The sequence below is a fragment of the Aethalodelphis obliquidens genome, unplaced genomic scaffold, assembly GCF_003676395.1.
Source record: "Aethalodelphis obliquidens isolate GAN/ISIS:26980383/991018 unplaced genomic scaffold, ASM367639v1 scaffold6, whole genome shotgun sequence".
Classification (NCBI taxonomy): Eukaryota; Metazoa; Chordata; class Mammalia; order Artiodactyla; family Delphinidae; genus Aethalodelphis; species Aethalodelphis obliquidens.
The window spans coordinates 42388159-42407686 of NW_020837950.1; the positions used below are offsets into that span (position 1 = coordinate 42388159).

The following is a 19528-nucleotide window of genomic DNA, read 5'->3' on the forward strand; positions in this document are numbered from 1 at the left end:
TAATAATAGGAATTTCCTGTTTGGCCTATATCCATACTCAGAGCAGACTGAATTTGTTAGTATATTTTGTTGAGTTTTATTAATTTGGTTGGCTTGAGCTCTTTGAACCTACCAGAATGAGAATGGTGAAAGAAATGAAGTCACAATGGCTTTACTACTCAAAAGACAATAAAAAGGTTTGAGAATACTAGAGGTAGCTTTCAAAGAAGGCTGGGAGCAAAATATCACTGATCACTTGGACACTGAGTCTGGGACTTGGCCCTGTCTTCAGTTTGAGATTCTGGATTAGACTGAGCTAGTCGTGTAGTTCTGTCCTCTCCTTCTCAGTTTGGTGTCTAGGTGTTCATAGACCTGGGTGACACAAAGTTTCAAGGCTAGAGCTTTAGAATGGTTTGAAAGAATGTCTTAGGTATTAGAGAATCTAATAAGAGCTATCATTCACTAAAAGTCTATTATGTACCAGGTAGACACTGCACTAGGTGGCTGACATACTTTATCTCTTTTAATTTTCACAACTTTGTAAGGTAGGTCTTATTATCCTCATTTTAATAATAAAGAAACAGAGGCTGGGTGAAATGAAGTTACTATGTACCTCAATTTCCTTACTGTAAAATAAAAATAAATAATACCTATCTCAAAGGATAATTACCACAACTAAAATTAATGATAAACATATACCACTGAGAAAAGTACCTAGGACACAGTAAATGTTCAAGATATGTTATCTATCACCACACTAGTAAGAGGTAAGCTGGGATTTAAAACAGGTTTGTCTGGTTCCAAAATGTATATTCTTTTCACATAAAGCTTTGTTATTATTATGGGAGCTACACAGTTCTCACATTTCATCCATACCTCCTTTATTCCTTACATTATCCTATACATATTTAATTCACTTCATTGCAAAATCCCTGTCCTTTTATTTTTCGCCCATAAAACGTTAGAGAATAATTATAACACAGGTTACGGTTTCATTCAGCAGCTTAAAAAAATACTCTGATCATAAGGAATTAGAAACTGAAATATATCTTAAGTAGGTTTCTATAGGAATAAAGTAGTAGAACTGAATATCCCCCACTCCCAGCTAACTTCTCTATATAGTGTAACAGTTCTCTGAAAGCTTGAAGGAAGAAAAGAACACTATAAATTTCTTCATTCCACAAGAAAAGATTATTTGGCACAGAGATTGTTTCGAGACGTTCTAAATGTTAACACTGTTCTACTACAGGCTTTACAAAACTTCCTCCAAGCTTTTTATCCAGGTAGGTACCTTTTGAGATGGACGGTAACTTGAATCAATGCCCCGAGCCAAAGATTCATCAAGCAGTGCTTTTAGCTTTTCAGCAGAATCCTTACTCTTTGAATGTAAGAAGCCTAGTGCTTTCAAAAAAATGGGATCAAGTTCCAAGTTCACAGTAGCAGCCATTGCAAACACCTGAAGTAAAAAAAGAGGAAAGTAATTTACAGACAACGGGTAATTATCTGTCAAAGTTTTTCTTGTTCTTTTGTTTATAATAGGTAATACTGTGCACCTGATACAAAATTCATACTGTCCAAAAGGTTATTACGGATAAAAGTAAATTTTCTCTAACTGGCATTATCTAGTTCTTTTCTCCTGAAGCAAGAATGTTACCAGTTTTCTCTGTATCCATATCCTTGGCAAAATTTTAAATCCAGATAAGCTCCTCCTTGCCACAGAGCCCCTTCCTAACACCTGGCTGCCTTGGGTCTTTGTTGCTGCGCACGGGCTTTCTCTAGTTGCATTGAGCAGGGGCTACTCTTCCTTGTGGTGCGTGGGCTTCTCATTGTGGTGGCTTCTTTTGTTGCAGAGCATGGGCTGTAGGCACGAGGGCTTCAGTAGTTGTGGCTTGCAGGCTCAGTAGTTGTGGCTCGCTGGCTTAGTTGCTCTGCGGCATGTAGGGATCTTCCCAGACCAGGGGGCTCGAACCCGTAACCCCTGCATTGGCAGGCGGATTCTTAACCACTGCGCCACCAGGGAAGTCCCCTAACACCATTTTAAAATAATACACATAATTCAGTACAGGAACTTGATGTGTTTAGATCAAGTTTAGTATATGTCAAAATTTCTTCTTCTCAAACCTTATTTTTTTTTTTTTTTGCGGTACGCGGGCCTTTCACTGCTGTGGCCTCTCCCGTTGCGGAGCACAGGCTCCGGACGCGCAGTCTCAGCGGCCATGGCTCACGGGACCAGCCGCTCCGCGGCATGTGGGATCTTCCCGGACCGGGGCACGAACCCGTGTCCCCTGCATCGGCAGGCGGACTGTCAACCACTGCGCCACCAGGGAAGCCCTCAAACCTTATTTTCAAAAAAAAAAAAAAAAAAAAAAAGAAAAAGAAAAGAAAAAGATTGGGGGAAGGGTGTCACTGGAGGACAATGGTTAGAGGACGTATTAAGCAATAAGCTTTAAAGGTCCGTGCTGAAACTTTTACCTCAACTATCTTTTTTTTGCCTCCTCAGTCCTCAGCCCCAATTCTGAGTGCCTCAGAAAACATACTAATGATAATCTTATTGCATCACATTTAGATTGTGGTGTCTCATGCATTAACCTGTTTTTGAGAAGCAAGGTGTCTGAGAAATAGTGCCAAACCATATATATATATATGGATCTCCCATAGGGCCTATGATATTCTCTGTGTCCTAAGGAACTGAAAAAATAGTGAAGATATACGTCAAAGACTTAGAAATTCTAAAACATTGAAACGTTTTGTTTTCAGCTAATACCAATGCTATCATGTTGTTCTACTTCCGGTGTTACTTTTTCAAATATTTCTCCAGGCAAGGAATTATTAAAATAAAAATGTATACTTTGTGTTCAATCCTTTGATCAACATTCTAGGTCTTGAAATTGTCTTCTATCCCGGAGGTTAATATAATAATGCAACAAACTTGCTAGAGTTAAGGATCTGTCAGCAATTCCACAGTAATCTCTCATTTTCAGGGGGTTATAAAGCCATTAAAACTTGCTGTAGGGCTTCCCTGGTGGCGCAGTGGTTTAGAGTCCGCCTGCCGATGCAGGGGACACGGGTTCGTGCCCCGGTCCAGGAAGATCCCACATGCCGCGGAGCGGCTGGTCCCGTGAGCCATGGCCGCTGAGCCTGCGCGTCCGGAGCCTGTGCTCTGCAACGGGAGAGGCCACAGCAGTGAGAGGCCGGCGTACCGCAAAAAAAAAAAACCAAAAAACTTGCCGTAGATTGAATCTTGGCATATGAAAGTTCAGCCTGAAAGTAGATTTTGTTTGTTCCTTCCCCATCCACTTCCCCCCTAATATTTCTCCAACTCTCACAGGAAACACACACACACACACACACACCTCACTAGCCTTTTTTTTAAGTTTTAAACAAGGTATTAGATATTTATCTGATAGCCACAAAATTATTCTCAAATTCTGTGCTCTACTCAATCACCCATGAGAAGCGGTCTAAAGGCCAATACTAAAAGAAAAATAATCTACCTCAAACAGTTATAAATTGGTAAAAATTTAATAAAAATTGAGAAGCAACCTCTCTCACTTCCTAAGATTGTATTATTACATACATCATCTATATATAATGATAGGTACAGAAAGGTGGGGGTTTATTTGTTTTAAATTTACTCATGAGGCTGGTCATCATATACATTCTGAGGAGAAGAGTTCCTCATTAAAATGTCCATGATGAGAAGGAGTAAAGCTGCCACTCCTGAGTGCACAAGGGAACACAGCCTAGTCTTTCTACTGACCTAACTTTTTTGGTTAGCTAGAGAGCTAACAATCTGTATTATGAGGTACTGAAAATATTGAAACTTAAAAGAATCCTTTTAATATACTAGAAAAACCGTTACTTGAAATTTCTATGCTGAAAATTAGAAGCCAAGTATTTATGGTTATGTATTTCCATAATCACAGATAAAAGGTTTACATTACAGATTAGGTGAGAAGAGTCAGCACCTAGATTAGGAGACCAGACCACAGATCACGTCATCAACACCAATTTGGAGTCAGTTCTTTTTATATGATCCTGCAATTATACAACTGAACAGACTTTATACCCCTGCCCTAAATTACTAACATATTCCTCTAGCCAGTGGTCTCCACAGTGGAATACAGAGAAAAAAAATGTTAGAATTTCTTTTTTATTTTTAATCTTTTATTAAAAAAAGCTATTAATATACATAGTGATAGCAGTATATGCATATAATTGGCAACTAAATACACATATAAGGAAGTGAGCTCAATTTTTTTACTCATGGAATGAATGATGAGAATACTTTGGAGACCAATACTTTAGCCTTTCTAGCAACTTCCAGTTTCCCTTTCCCTATTATATATACATAGTGGCTGCTTTAAGGTACAAACTTACCTTCCCCTTGAAAATCCCTCCAGCACTCATTCAGCTCAGCCCTTCCCCCTTTCCACATTAACTTCATTGCTAGTTGCCCGTCGTCTTCTAGCCCCTACTCATTACCAACATATTCCCCTATATTTTCCATTTTTTTCTCGAGCAGTCCTTTTATCGCTTTACCTTTACTATCCCCACTCATCCACACAGACATCCCCTGTTTTACAGCCTTCTCCCAAGTAATGAGTTGTTCCTACTCAAAGAGCAAAGAGCAATACTCCATATCGCTGCTTTTGGAAAAATATTCCACGATCACCATTTATCAACATCTTCTCTTGAAATCCACACCTGCATCTTCATTGCTGCTAATGTACAGAACATTTGTACCAAGCTCATCTTTTCCTCTCCCCCTGCCATCATCTTTGGTAATTTTAGCATATATATTGATGTTCTTCTCCAACTTCCTGCACTAGTTTTATTTAGATCTTCAACCTCAAGGAGCTTCATCTTCAGCCACTGAAACCTGAAACTTGACACAAGTATTCTCCTGCTTGACTACAGTCAATTCTCCTTTTTAACTACAATCTTCCATCACTCTATCTCTTTTACTGCTTTGACCCAGGAGCCTCCTCAGGGTACCAAGTCAATCTTTCTTTCTTTTAAAAAATTTATTTACTCCCATTCGTCTATCCTTTGAATTTATAGAGACCTCCACTTTCTTGGTCCCTCTCCTTTCTCCTTACTGGCACCTTCTTGACCGAACATCTTTTCCTTGTCCAACAGAAAAAACAGGAGTTGGGCCTAAAATAAAACACTCATGGTTATGTGTTTTATCCTTTATATTTTAGTTTTCTATCTTCCTTTCCCTCTCCCTTTTCTATTGCCTTCTCCAGTTTCTACTACTTCTCCTTTCTTACCAGCAAACGCACATACAGCAGTCCCCCTATTACCTGTGGTTTCACTTTCTGATATTTTAGTTACCTGCAGTTGGAAAATACTGAATGGAAAATTCCAGAAATAAACAATTCATAAGTTTTAAATTGCACGCCATTTTGAGTACTATGATGAAATCTCATGCCAGCTCCTTAGCTCAGTCCATCCTGCTTGGGATGTGAATCATCCCTTTGTCCAGTGAATCCCATCTGTTAGTCACTAGCCAGCTCAGTTATCAGATTGACTGTCATGGTATTGCAGTGCTTGTGTTCAGGTCACCTTATTATTATTTATTTAATGTTCCCAAAGAGCCAGAGTAGTGATGCGTGCTATTCAGATATGCCAAAGAAGTTGCAAAGTGCTTCCTCTAAGTGAAAAAGTGAAAGTTTTAAACTTAATAAGAAAAAAACTGTATGCTCATATGCTGAGGTTGCTAAAATCTATGGTAAGAACGAGTCTTCTATCTGTGAAATTGTGAAGAAGGAAAATTTGTGCTAGTTTTGCTGTCGTACCTCAGAGTGCAAAAGTTATAGCCACAGTGCATAAGTGCTTAGTTAGAATGGAAAAGGCATTAAATTTGTGGATGGAGGACATGAACAGTATATGTTCCAACTGACAGCAATATGTTGGGCCAGAAAACATTGAACATCTACAAAAACTTCAGCAAGAGATCCCCTGAAATGAGTGACACCACACCATTTACTGCAAATAAAGGATGGTTACACAGATTCAGGAATAGGTTTAGACTGAAAAATATAAAAATTACTGGAGAGGCTGTGTCTGCCAATGAAGAGGCCACTGCCACATTTCTGGCAGAGTTGAAGAACCTGAGGAGAGAGACCATGTTCACATAACTTTTATTATAATATGTTGTTATAATCATTCTACTTTATTATTAGTTATTGTTGTTAATCTCTTACTGTGCCTAATTTATTCATAAAACTTTATCACAGGTATGTATGTATAGGAAAAAACCCAGTATATATAGGGTTTGGTACTACCCATGGTTTCAGGCATCCACTGGGAGTCTTGGAACATATCCCACATGGATAAGGGGCGACTACTGAATAGTGAAAGAAATTTATTTCCTGCTACTGAAGTCCTAAAGAGGTCAGCAACTGTGTAAATTTGTCACTTTATCTCCTTTATTATTTCCAAGAATATTTTCCAGGAGTTACACCAAATCATGTTACTTCTATATAGTTCTTTCCTGTATATTCTAAAACTCATGATCAAAATAGATTGTAAAAGAGCTTTCTTATTGTGGATTAGAATTCTAGAAAACAAAGTCCTAGGTGTGTGTAGATATAGATACAAATATATACAGAAATTTAATGCTTTAAATGTAGATTTAATTTCAAATCTAGATGTTGCTTTAAAAAAAGAAGAATGCAGAAAACTAATAATAATCACCACTTTTAAAAATGTCAATGGCCTAGGAAGGTGGCAATAGTGGTGTTGGTGGGAACAAAGTCTTAGCTTACGTTAGGAGCTAAGACTTATATAACTTAGTTATATACAGTAAATGTATATAAGTAACACAGAAATTCCTACTTCTAAATAATCATCTTTTTTCTCCATCCTTTTTATCCTTTATGGTCCAGCCTTTCAAAGACTCTCTTTTAGCACTCTAAGCATCCTTGTCCCATAGTTCTACAGTTTCTTCTACTTTATAGTCATCCATCCTATTTACCTTCTCCCTGCCTGCACCCAAAATCTAAGTGCAGTTGAGAGGAATACATACACTCTGTATCTTCAGAGTCACTAATCCCACCTAGGCACTCAACACAACTTAGCAATCCTATCATGTTTCTCTGGTCAACTCATTTCCCCACTTTCTGCAAAGACCAGTCACATTTTCTCCATTTTCCTTGAAACTGCTTCTCTATCTTAGTAGATGTCCTCATCTACTTCACAGAGAAAACAGAAACTGTCAGAGAGGAACTAAATCAACTTTCTGACACATCTACAAATATACCTGCTCCAATCCTTTCCTCTTTCCCACCTTTTAAATAAGAGGGTGGCTCTCCATGTAATGCCACCTATGCCTGGAACCTATCTTTTTCCGCCCCCCTGAAACCTTGAGCTATGAACTATTCCTATGTCTTCTCCGCCACTCACAAACCTCCCTCCCCCGGCCTCTTTCTTTCTACTGGCATCTTTTCATTGACCTTTAAATATCTTCTATCCTATCTTCTTCATTTTATAGCAAAACTTCTCCTACATTTTATACTTTTTCTTCACTCCTTCTGCTTATATAGCATTTCCTGCAATTTGGCCTTTGTGCCACCATACCATGGAAATATTTTCACCAAAGTATTCACAGCCTTAGTCAGGTAAGTATAATAAATACTATTTTTTCCTCCTACTTCTTTCTTGGTCTTCTTTGTAGATTCCTCAAAAATCTTGAGGAATCAAAAATGGGTTGCTCAAGATTAGGTTCTGGGTCTCTTCTTTCACTCTACACCTTCTTCTCAAAATGTCCCCTTTGGATCAGCAGCAACAGGCATCACCTGGGAACCTGTTAGGAATTCAAACTCTCGGTCTCCACAACCATAGCTACTAATGAAAACACTCTGGGAGTGAGGCCCAGAAATTTGCATTAAATCTTCCAGATGGTTCTGATCTACTCTAAACGTTTCAGAATTACTGCCCTAGACAATTTGACCTATACCCTTTTGCCAGTAATTATATATTTATCTCTCCAGCCCATGCATCTCTTCCAAGATTCGACTGCCAGCTTGACTTGGATATCTCACTGGTGCCGCCTATTCAACATGCCCCTAACAGAGCCACTCATAAACTCTTCTCTCAACCAGTTCTTCCCCTAATCTTCCCTTTCTCAAATGATACTTATCCCATTGCTCCAGCCAGAAACCTGAGAATCAGCTTTAACTCCTTCCACTTCAACTCCTGACTCCCATTCAATCACCAAACCTCTTATATATATTTCAAATTCGTCTACCTTTTTCAATCCTTATTACCACACCCTAGACCAAGCTACCATCATGCAGCTATTATCTGGCCCACTGTAAGAGCTTAATCAGAACCCCACAATTGGGACTTCCCTGGAGGCGTAGTGGTTAAGAATCCACCTGCCAATGCAGGGACATGAGTTCAAGCCCTGGTCCAGGAAGATCCCACATGCCATGGAGCAACTAAACCCCTGCACCACAGCTCATGAGCCTGCACTCTAGAGCCCGTGAGCCACAACTACTGAGCCCACGTGTCACAACTACTGAAGCCTGCGTGCCTATAGCCCGTGCTCCGCAACAAGAGAAGCCACTGCAATGCGAAGCCCGTGCACTGCAAAGAGTAGCCCCTGCTCGCTGCAACTAGAGAAAGCCCGCACCAACAACAAAGACCCAATGCAGCCAAAGAAAAAAAAAAGAAAAAATTCAAAATCACTCTTGCGCCTTTCCAAATATTTTTATATCATCCACTTGCTTAAAATACTCCTTTTCACTTCTTACTGTCCAAAGGTTAAAGAACAAGATTCTTAAAAAGGTCTCTAATGCCCTACATGATCTGGTAATACATGTAAAGCAGTTACAACAGTACCTGGCACAGAGTACAATTGCTCATTAAATGTTACTTAGTATCTCAAGCTATTCCCACTTTCTGTTGTAACCACATGACTTATTTCAAATCTTTCAACATATACTCTTTCTTACCCCAGCTCTTTAGTAGAAAGCGTCCCTTGCCTCATCTTATTCACCCTTCTCGTCTCAATTTTTTTCTGTACATTCCCCTAACAAAATAAGGAGTCTTACCGTTATATGGTCCTAAAATATCCTGTATTTACAAGTCATAGCTATTACACTGTTAATTGTGTAAACAGGGTTTGTCTTTCTCACTAGAACGTAGGTTCCATGAGGGCCAGCACTGACCTTACCTACTGCTGTAATCCCTGTTTGTAGCAGAGTGCCTGGCAGATAGCAGGCACTCAGTAAATGCTGGCCAAGTGAATACATGTTATTCACTTTCTCTTTCAAAAATCTTCCTCCTCCACGAGTAACACTCAGCTTTCCTGGTTTTCTTTTTCTATCTCTGGCTACTCTTTCTCTGGGTCATCTTTTCATCCCCATTGCTCTTGGTATTGCCCAAGTATCTATTCTTGTCTATTTTCTTTAGTTCTGCTACCAATTTCTTCCGTGGTAATCTTATATATATCATGTTTTCAACTTGATTTCACATGTTTATCCCCATTCCAATCTCTATTAAGCTCAAACCCCACAATTCCAACTGCTTAGTAAACATGTGTACCTGGTTGCCTTAATGGTATCTCAAATTCAGTTATGATTGAAATTGAGATTATGGATATCTTCCCCCAAAAGTTCCCTGTCCTGCACTTTCTTTCAATAAATGACACACTCTCCATTAATCGGGTCTGAGGCCTAAATCTCTGCCTCACTGAGTCCTCCCCAATTCCTTATATCTAAACAATCAGCAGGCCTTTCCTGTGAATTCTGACTCTGCAACGTTTCTCACATCTATTCCTGTTTTTCATTTCCACACTTACTATTCAGATTCAGGTCGTTATTTGCCTTTTGTACTATAGCAACAATCTAGTTATTCTTGACTTCAACACTGTTGCCATATTAATGTTGCTGCAACACATTTTTTTCTTCCTTCTTTCCTTTCTTTCTTTTTTCATTTTTTTTCCTCAAAAATTAAGGCTTCCCACTGCCTTTAAAATAAAGCCGAATTTCTTGGCCTACCATTTAAAAAGATTCAGTAACTGGCACAAAAACTTTAATTCTTCATCCCCAGACCTTCTGTAGTGCAGAGCCATTAGCTGGGCTTGCTAATTCTACTCATTTTTTTCTGACAAGCTTATAACCCATTTTTATATTTCCAAATGCTATCAAGTCCCAGTTCAAATACTCCTTCTCATGAGAACTTTACTCACAGCTACTGTGTTCCTCTCTACCCCCTATACAACTAATCTTGTCCTCCTAGAATATCTCAAAATGCATTCTCATGGTACTGGAACTTTCTACCTTGAACCACACTCTTTTTTTGTACATTTGTATATTCTCTATAACACTCTGAGTACTTTAAGGGGAGAGGCTCTCTTTTTTGCCTACCCCTTCGCTATTTTGCAAAGTACCACAAAATAATGGCTTTGGAATTAACAGAGATCAAAGTATAAAGGTCTTTCCTCTTCTTCTACACAATTCTAATCATGTCCAAAATCTCTTCACAAAAAGCAATAAAAAAGAAATTCTAAGCCATCCCCACCTAACTGCCCCGCCCCACAAACCCTCAAACATCAAAAAAAGAAAAGCAATACAAAACAAAAACACCTCTTTCATGACTGGGGACTTGTACAATGTCCCTATCTGCAATACTCTCTTCCCAATCCTTCATCCGATTTAGATTCATTAATCCCACTAGACTGTAAACTCCATGCAAGCAGGGACTTGTTTTATTCAGTTATATACCTAGTGCTTGGAACTTCACAGATTCTCAAAAGTATTTGTAGAGTGAATGAACTAGATTTCGTTTAAATGTCACTTTCTAGGGCTTCTGTGATTTCTCCAACCCAAATTGGGTACTCATATATAAATATATTCTTTCCTCTAGATCTCATTTCCCACCCTATATGCGAATCTTAAAAGAAGTCTAAAGTTGATCATCTGCATGTGAACGAGATGAAGGAAATCGACCCTTTTCACGCAGAGTGCAATATTAGGGTTGCCATCACATAACGGCTCTAGAAAGCTTTTCTCTTTATGTCTTTGCAAGCTCTTGCAACCCATTCTATAAACAACCTTTTAAAGATGCTGCCCTTTTCATTCCCTCACTGAGTTCTTGGCCCTGGATTACACTGAAACCTTAGGCATACGTCCGGAAAGATAAGGGAAGCGGAAAGACCCTGATTCCAAACCAACCAAGTGATAGTGAATCTGAAGAGCGACCAGAGACACGCAGACAAGGACTGCCAATCTTTTTTGATCAAAGTCATAACACACCCAAGGCCTAGCACAGGGGAAGGTCCTTGACAAGTGAGCTCGAGAGAAGGTGAGAGGCCGACAGAGGGAGCTGTCGAGAGAAGTCGCCAAAACCTTCCGAGGAAGGTCGGAGACAGGGTTCCAAGGACCTAGTCCCTGGGGCTGTGCCCTCGGTCCGCGTGCCCCCGGTCCGCGTGCCCCAGCCCGCCACAACCTCCGAGGAAGCACTACCCTCACTTAAGGGGTGAGCAGTCATCCTGGGCAATCGACCGCCTGCAAATTACGAGGTGTCCCCACAGGGAACGAGGAAACTAAGACCGCACGGAACTACTCTCCCACCTCGCCCCTCGCAAAAGTCTTGAGCCTCCCAGAGTCGACTGGGAGCCGGTGAGCTGGTAACAACTCACCGCTCCGCCCCGCTGCCCCGTCAGTTCCCGGTGGCCTCACGAACCGCTCCCGGCAGCAGCCGGCTCCGAGAGCGGAAAAACAAAGGTTCCCGCAGCAGGGTCGACCGGGGAACGTATTGGCTGTGCGACGGTAGGAAGTGACGTAACCCACTCCTTCCGGTCCGCCGGATTATGAATGATTGCGGGGGTCGCTGCTTCCCTGGCGCGATCTTCGTTGTTTCTTTCCCGGCTTCGTTGGCTGCGTGTGGCCCGCGGGCGAAAACTTTCTGAAACGGCCTCGGGAAACCCGGCTCGGGCGGGGCAGGAATGAGCTAGCGGTCCGTGTCACCCACACGCTCACGCACCCTCCCTGCCTGGCCGCGCCTCTGCGACCAGGTAAGGAGGGCGGGCGCTCGGGCCGCCGGCTCCGCAGTCCCTGAGACGCCGTAAAGCCGCCTCTTAGCATCTGGGGAAACAGAGTTGAGGATGTGGGGAATGGAGGGAAGGGTGGAGGGGTCCGGGCCCCTTCTCAGTTTTTCCAGGACCAGTCCCCGTGGCTTCCTCTATTGATGGGGGCATGGAGCAGCTTCCAGTTGCAGCAGTCTGTGGGGTCGTTTGCCATTTGCTGCTAGGTGTGGTTTTAAGGCCTCTTGGACCGCGCTTTAACTTTTTTTTTTTCCACTTAGTTTTTTATTCCAGCCCTTCCTCACTGGAGAAAGCAGTTGTATGTGAATACTACCTAACAGTTACTCTAATGAACTTGCTTCATTTGGGGCCATTTGCTTCTGTTACACCATCAAAGCAGTGTTTCACTTTGGTTTTAAACTTCTATAGAAAGTTAGAGTTTAACTTACATGAAAATTGCTTTGACTTCCAAAACGTTTACTGATACGAGTACTTTCTCTACCTGGTTTGGGATTAGGTGACTTGTTCCCCTACTCCCCCTCTTTATTCTTAACGTCATGATCCCCTAATGCCGTGATCCCATTCCTTGTCATAAGTTCTTGAATATCAAGAAAATGCCAGCATTTAATAATATGTCTTCTGTTAAATTATTGATAAGAGAAGATAGAGTACTACTTTTTTCTAAGCTTATCTAGAAACTGTTTAAAGGAGAAAGTGCAAAAGCTGGCAAAAACTAGTGGTGACAATTTAAATTTTAACCATGGTCACTTAAATATTGTGAAAATAAATTCTTTGTTATAAATACAACTGAGTGATTTGCTATCATATTTAATAAATCAAACGTTAAGCTATGTGACTTTTCAGCTGCCTGGTGGGGAATATACACTACTGAAAGGATTGCCTTAAGCATACTTATTATTTGAAATTATGTTTGAGTTATACCTGAAGGCATTGTTTTAAGAGTCCTAACTTCAAAAATAAATCTGAAAAACTCAGTGAGATTTGACATTTATTTTATCAATTCTTTTATTTTTTTACACTTCTGTTACATGTTTGCCTGCTTTAAACAAAGCTCAAACTTTAACTTCTGTAGTAGAAGGCCCATAAGCGTCTTGGGGGGTTTGTTTTTAGTTTTGTTTTAACCTGTGTTTACTTTGTAGCTTTTATATCACCCGTGATTTGAAATAAGAATAAAGACTGAGTATGCAAGTGGGTAACAGCAGCAATTTAACAGACCTTGAAACTTAACAAATTTTTTTTTGAAACTTAACAAATTTTGAGGCCAGTCAACTAAAATATCTGTAGTATACACAGTTCCTTAGCATATGTTGTTTTTATCTTCAAGTTTTTAAAGTAGCCTACTGAATTCTGTTATGATTAGTACTTGGAAAGCAAGGATTTAAACCATTTAGTTCATAATAAGCACGGGTATTGGTAGCTGTGGGTATTCAGTAATTTTATTTCAGGCTTGCCGATGTTTCTAACATGTTAGCATTTCATGCTGTGGATCCCTATTAATTTTGAGGTCAGGCTTAGCTGCAAGCATTATGATTCTATGGCAACAGATAATTCCCTGATTCTCCAGAGAGGACACACTTCCCTTATGGCTAAGGTTACAGTACGCTTTTTTAAACTGTTTTTTTTTTTTTTTTTCACTTCTTGCCCAGATAAGCAGCTAATTTTAATCATAGGATTTTGTCCTCTAGGACTTAACGATATGTGTCCTCACATTACATAATGTAGTGAGCACTGAAATGGCTCAGTTTTTTCTTTCCTTTTTTAAACTTTACTATCTAAGGTAATAGCTGCTATCTAACTCTGTAGAGGCAGGCTTTTCTTTGTTTATCTATATTATTGAAAGAAAGTAGTGAGATTTGCAACCAAATACTGTTATTGTTATGTATAAAACACAAGCTAAGTTCTAATATTCATAATGTTGAACATTTGATTGTAGTGGGAATTTTAATGGGTTCAAATTTAAATTTGAATCTTTAAGAAAAATAGGAGTTTGTGATTTTTTCGTATTTGTAAACTGCTTTGAACTATTTATTCTGTACAATATAAGCAGTTAATATTCAAGTGGACTTAGGGTGTCACATTTATATTCCAACATTTTGTGACTCCCCAGCTTTCAGCCTCAGTAACAAACAGATTTTTTGAATATTTGGTTGGAGAAAATCTTTTCAATTCAACACAGATCCCTTATTTTCCCTGAGAAGTTTGGAAGTATAAAGCATAATTTAAGGCTTGAACTAAACATTCCTTGAACTAAAATTTGAGTACTCTTCAGCACTGGAGATATGTGAGGTAATAAGTGCTGTATTCCTCGCACATAGTAGCAAACTCAGTAAATATTTGTTGAATGAGTGTATGGGTTTCTCAAATAATTGACCTAATAATTCCAATAAACGTCTAGAATAACAGCTGAAAAAAAAAACTGATGTAAAGAAAAAGAAAGCAGAATAAGGGGCTAGGAAGTGATGGGAGTCCTTTTTCTCAGGATAGACTGCTCTGAGTTAATATTCAGAGACCTCAGTGAAATGAAGGAGCAAGCCATGTGAATATCTTGGAGAAGAACATTCTAGGCAGAGGGAATAGCAAGTACCAAAATTCTCAAGCGTGGGGACATTGCTGGCGTCTTCCCAGAACAGCAAGGAGAACTGGCTGGAGGGAAGTGAACAAGAGGGAAGATGGGTAGAAGATCAGGTCAAAAAAGAAACACAGCTAGGGTCACATCAGGCCCTAGAGACCATGATAGGAAATTTGGATTTTATTTTAAATGTTCTGGGGAGCCATTGGATGGTTGTGAAGAGAGGACATGGACTGATTTATGTTTTTAAAGGATCACCCTGACTATAGTTGCAGAATGGACAGTTGTATTGAGTGGAGGAAAATAGTTAATGAGCTTTTGCAGTAGTCTTTGTAAGAGCTAGTGATGACTTAGATTAAAGTTATTGGTAGGGGTGCTAAGAAGTTAGATTTAGCATGTATTTCAAAGGTAGAAATAGGGTAAGAGAGAGAAAAAAAGAAGTTGAGTGAGACTGCAGAATTATGGGCCCAAGCATCTAAGTAAATGGTATTGCTGTTTTATCAAGAATGGGGACTACTTGAGGAAAGAGGAACAGGTTTAGAAAAATGTCCAAGTGAAGATGTCAAGTAGGATACATGTATAGGAGTCTTAGATGATATTTAACCCTATGACACGGTAAATCACCTCGAGTAGTGCCGTTGTAAGTTGTGGCCCATAGGTCATGGAATCACTTTAGTGAGTACTAACCAACATTAAAACAATGACACAACCCTGGAGGAGAAGAAGAAGAAAGAAAAAGCAGGGTGAACTGTCAGTTATATCTCATGTGGTAGGATATTTCCTGGTGATTCTTTTGTTTCAGTATTATTCAGTGTATAATGACTTTCATTATAAGGTTTATTTCTTATTGAGTGGCATGATCAAATTTTGAAAGCCAGTAATCAAAGGGGTGAGTGTAAGTTGAGAATAGGGTAAAGTACTGAGCTACACGTCACTAAGAGGTCTGAGGAAGATCCAATAAAGGGAATTAGGAAGGAACTATCAAAAAACTTAATCCAGTGCTGAGAATTGTCAAATAACTGCCTTTAGCATGGAGGTTTTTATCAAGGACAGTTGCTTAGAATAACATAATTTCTGATGGTTTTCACTCTGGTGAAATTGTTGCTGTAATAAAATTGCAATATGCTTCAATTTATGAAGTTTATAAAGTAATGCTATTTATGTTAGAAAAATACCTATTCCTTAATGTTTTCCAATAAGATCCTTTTATAGATTCAAATAATGCTTTTGGATTGAAGTACAGTTCTTATCTATGTAGTGGGAGTAAAATGTACTTTTAAAGATTATTAGGATTGAAGTAGTGCACAAAAGTTCTGTGTGCTAGCACATAGCTGGTGGACAATAAAATGTACATAATATTATTTAGAGTTGTATTCTTTGTTCATTTAACATTTATTAAGCTCCTATCAAATCCCAGGCCCAGTGATAATTTCTTATTTTAAAAAAATCAACTGGTTAATATTTAGTTGCAGTTGTACACTTTTTGGTCTTTATATATAATATACAACTTATTTATCTATTATGTAATATTTAGTTGCCATAGATCCAGACTTGAATTTTGAGCACAAAAGTTTTAAACTATTTTTCCAGTTTCCAGAGAAGTATGCTTATTTTCATACTTATTTATGGTATTTTTTTCTTTCTATGTATACATATGCAAGGAGTAAAGTAGTAAAATGGTTTTAGATAAGAAAACACCTATTAAACTCATTTCCCCTTTCATGTGTGAAATGTTTCATTTTATCAACACCAAGATATATTAATTGGAATGAGAATGAAAAAAAAAATTAAATTCCTAATTAAACCTGTGACTACTTCGTTTGTTTAAAAATATCTTTAAAGATTCCCAAATAATGAAACCAAGGCTTAAGTATTTTCTTTTTACCTGTTTTTATTCCCTCTGCAACATTCCCAAGCAGGCTGGCCTTTCCAGGGAGGAGATGCACACTCCATCAGCTCTGTTCAGTATCTGACATTTGTGGTGTTGTCTGCTGCTTTCTCAGTCCATCACAGGAACAGTTGCAGTGTGGCACCTGTCAAAGCTGAGAAAGCAAATGACATACAGCACTTCTGTGCTTGGCAGGAATGTAGTCTGGACTAACAAGAGCTATGCCCCCAGCTCTGTGTGTTGGAGACCCAGGGGATGATTCTACAGCACCTACCTTTTTTAAAGCTCATGACATAAAAGTAATAAAATAAGGAATTCTCTAGGTAGAAATGGAGAAGAAGAAGAAAAAAAAAGGTTTCTTTTGAGGGTATTTGCAGACTTTAAGCAAAAACTGTGTTCTACTTTCTTGAAAAATTAAAGACATAGTACAAGCCAAAACGAGATATCAAATTTGTACAGGTTTGCTAATACTTAATATTTATTTTTGAAATTACAGTAGTATTTAATGTGGAGAAATTGCCCAGGGAGAGTAATTTTTTTTTTAACTCTAAGATCATTAAGTAACATTTTTAATCTTCAAGGGGAGGAAAAAAAAAAACATCTATATTTAAAGAAATAAATTATGTTAAGAATCAACAGTACTGGAACTTCCCTGTCGGGCCAGTGGTTAAGACTTCACCTTCCAATGCAGGGAGTGCCGGTTCGATCCCTGGTCGGGGAGCTAAGATTCCACGTGCCTTGCGGCCAAAAAACCAAAACTTAAAACAGAAGCAATATTGTAACAAATCCAATAAAGACTTTAAAAATGGTCCACATCAAAAAAAAAAAAATCTTTAAAAAGAATCAGCAGTACGTTGCATTTTCTCTTAGGCATCTCATTAATTTTTAGATATCTCCAAGGGCAGATTATTGCTATTCTATTTTGTTGACATTTAGCATTTATTAAGTGCTCACAGCAAAAAAAGTTTCTAGAATGTGTAAAAGTTAATTCTCAAGGTTCTTATGTGCCTTGGGAAGTGGCAAATATACATGTACTCTAATTTTTAAAAAAATGTTTCTGCATATCCTAAATCAAAAGCTGTAAAATAGTATGATGTTGTTTTTAGTTTTGTGTGTGTGTGTGTGTTTTTTAAGTGTTAGCAGGACTAGTCTCTAATTACTATTTCCTAGACTGCTGGGCAAATGAGGAAATCGATTATGTTTTCTGTCAAATCTGCTTATTGGGGAAACATTTAGGGATCTTTATAGCATCTCACTGTCAACAAAGGGAGTTAAGAGGATTGGTAAATTAATCAGCAATAGATATATAGGGATAAACTCTCCAAAGAGACTATCGATTTTCTACAAAATGTTGGTTTCTTTTGCCTGTGAGCTTTAACAAATGCCCTTTAATATTTTGTTTTAAAATCAGCTCTAGGTGGAGGAAAAAATAATCCAAAAGGTAATTAAGTTAGCTCAGGGAGAAAATGGTTTCCATGGGTTAAAGTGTTGTTGCTTTTAAATTACATGAAATAAGTTACCCTTAGATAATCTTTTAAATAAGTAACAAACCATGGTGCAGATCTGTTATGTTTTAACAAAAGAAGTATAAAACACTGGTGATCACTTGCATCATCAAGAAGTTTTCCACGACAGTACTTTACTAACAATATCCCTTTGTTATAATGGATTATTAGCCCTTTAATAAAAAAGTTGAGGACCAAGATGATTAAAGAGTACTTAACTATTTTGCTTTTGAATAAAAAAAAAAAATCTAAGGAATTTAGAATATAAAGGAAATTTAGTAAATTTTAGCACCCTAAAATTCAGGTGCACTAATATTTCAAATACACTTAAAAGAAAGAGTTGCATGTGTACTTTTTAAAGGCTTTTAATATAATTTTTAAATAATTTAAAATAATTTTTTCTCCAATATACCATTTTCCTGTTACATGGTGAATGCTTTTAAAGAGTGCCATCTAGTGTCAGTTTTGGAATTTTGATTTATGTATTAGAACATGGGGAATTTTAGACCCAGGAAATGTAGAAATCAAACAAAAAGTCATAATTGACAAAAGTCTTAAGGATTGTGACTTGAAAACACCCATCAATAATTTGACCACAAGATTGTGTACGTTTGCATCTTTAAAATAACCAACATGTCTATTCGTCCATGCATTCACTCAATATTTCTTGACTATATATATATATATATACACACACACACACATATATATATACATATACACGTATATACATATATGTGTGTGTGTGTGTGTGTATATACACACACACACACACACACACACATATACATATAGCAGGTCCTGTTTTAGCATAGCAGTGAATAAAATAAAATTTGTACTCTCATGGAACATTCTATTGGGCTAAGACCAAAATAGATAGCGTAGTATGTTACAGTAGTAATAAATGCTGTGAAGAAAAGCATAGAAGGGGATGGAAATGTTTTTTCAGGAAAAGTGGGAGTTGGGGTTTGCAAGTTAAATACAGTAGCCAGGGAACATCTCAAAAAGTTGATATTTGAGTAGGTACTTAAAGGAGGTATGGATGTGTTCTAGGCACTAGAAATATCAAGTGCCAAGGCACTGGGGTGGGAATGTACCTAGTGATTTAGAGGAACAGCAAGCCACTTTTGCTGAAGCAGTGAGCGAAGATGAGAGCTGATGAGATGGACAAAGAGACAAAGAGAATTAGATCAAGGAGATCTTTGTAGACCATTGCAGGAGCTTTGCCTTTTCTCTGAGTAGGATGGGAAGACATTAGAGCGCTTGAGCAGAGAAGTGACGTGATTTTATTTCATTTTTAACAGTATCATTTTTGCTAGTATGTTGAGAATAGACTAGAGGATGGAAAGCAGGGTTAGGAAGCAATTGCTATAATTAAGAAGAAAGGTGATGGTGGCTTGGATCACAGTGGAAGCAATGAAGATGGAATGAAATAATCAGATTCTAGGTATATATTGAATGTAGTGCCAAAATAAATTTTTAATGGATTAGTTATGGGGGTGTGAAAGAAAAGAGTAATTTAAAAT

General features: G+C 38.3%; 2 protein-coding genes across 10 annotated transcripts in view; one reads left to right on the forward strand and one right to left on the reverse strand.

The window, feature by feature from the left end:
- INTS12 (integrator complex subunit 12) overlaps positions 1-11744 on the reverse strand; it is a 29366-nt gene extending 17622 nt beyond the window's left edge. The window contains exons 1-2 of one of the 5 annotated variants that reach the window (XM_027103433.1): positions 11636-11744; positions 1271-1435 (exon numbers count right to left, since the gene is read on the reverse strand). In XM_027103433.1, the coding sequence (XP_026959234.1) occupies positions 1271-1426 (156 nt within the window). In that variant the 5' untranslated portion in view covers positions 1427-1435; positions 11636-11744. Of the gene's footprint in view, positions 1-1270; positions 1436-4359; positions 6176-7640; positions 8399-11567 lie in introns of those variants that run through there. The other 4 variants (XM_027103434.1, XM_027103435.1, XM_027103436.1 and 1 more) reach the window with 4 other exon arrangements.
- An 85-nt stretch (positions 11745-11829) lies between these two features.
- Positions 11830-19528, forward strand: part of GSTCD (glutathione S-transferase C-terminal domain containing) — a 128046-nt gene continuing 120347 nt past the window's right edge. For 3 of the 5 annotated variants that reach the window (XM_027103428.1, XM_027103430.1, XM_027103429.1), the window contains exon 1: positions 11830-12010. The gene's annotated coding sequence lies outside the window, so the exon portion shown is untranslated. Of the gene's footprint in view, positions 12011-18888; positions 19450-19528 lie in introns of those variants that run through there. The other 2 variants (XM_027103426.1, XM_027103427.1) reach the window with 2 other exon arrangements.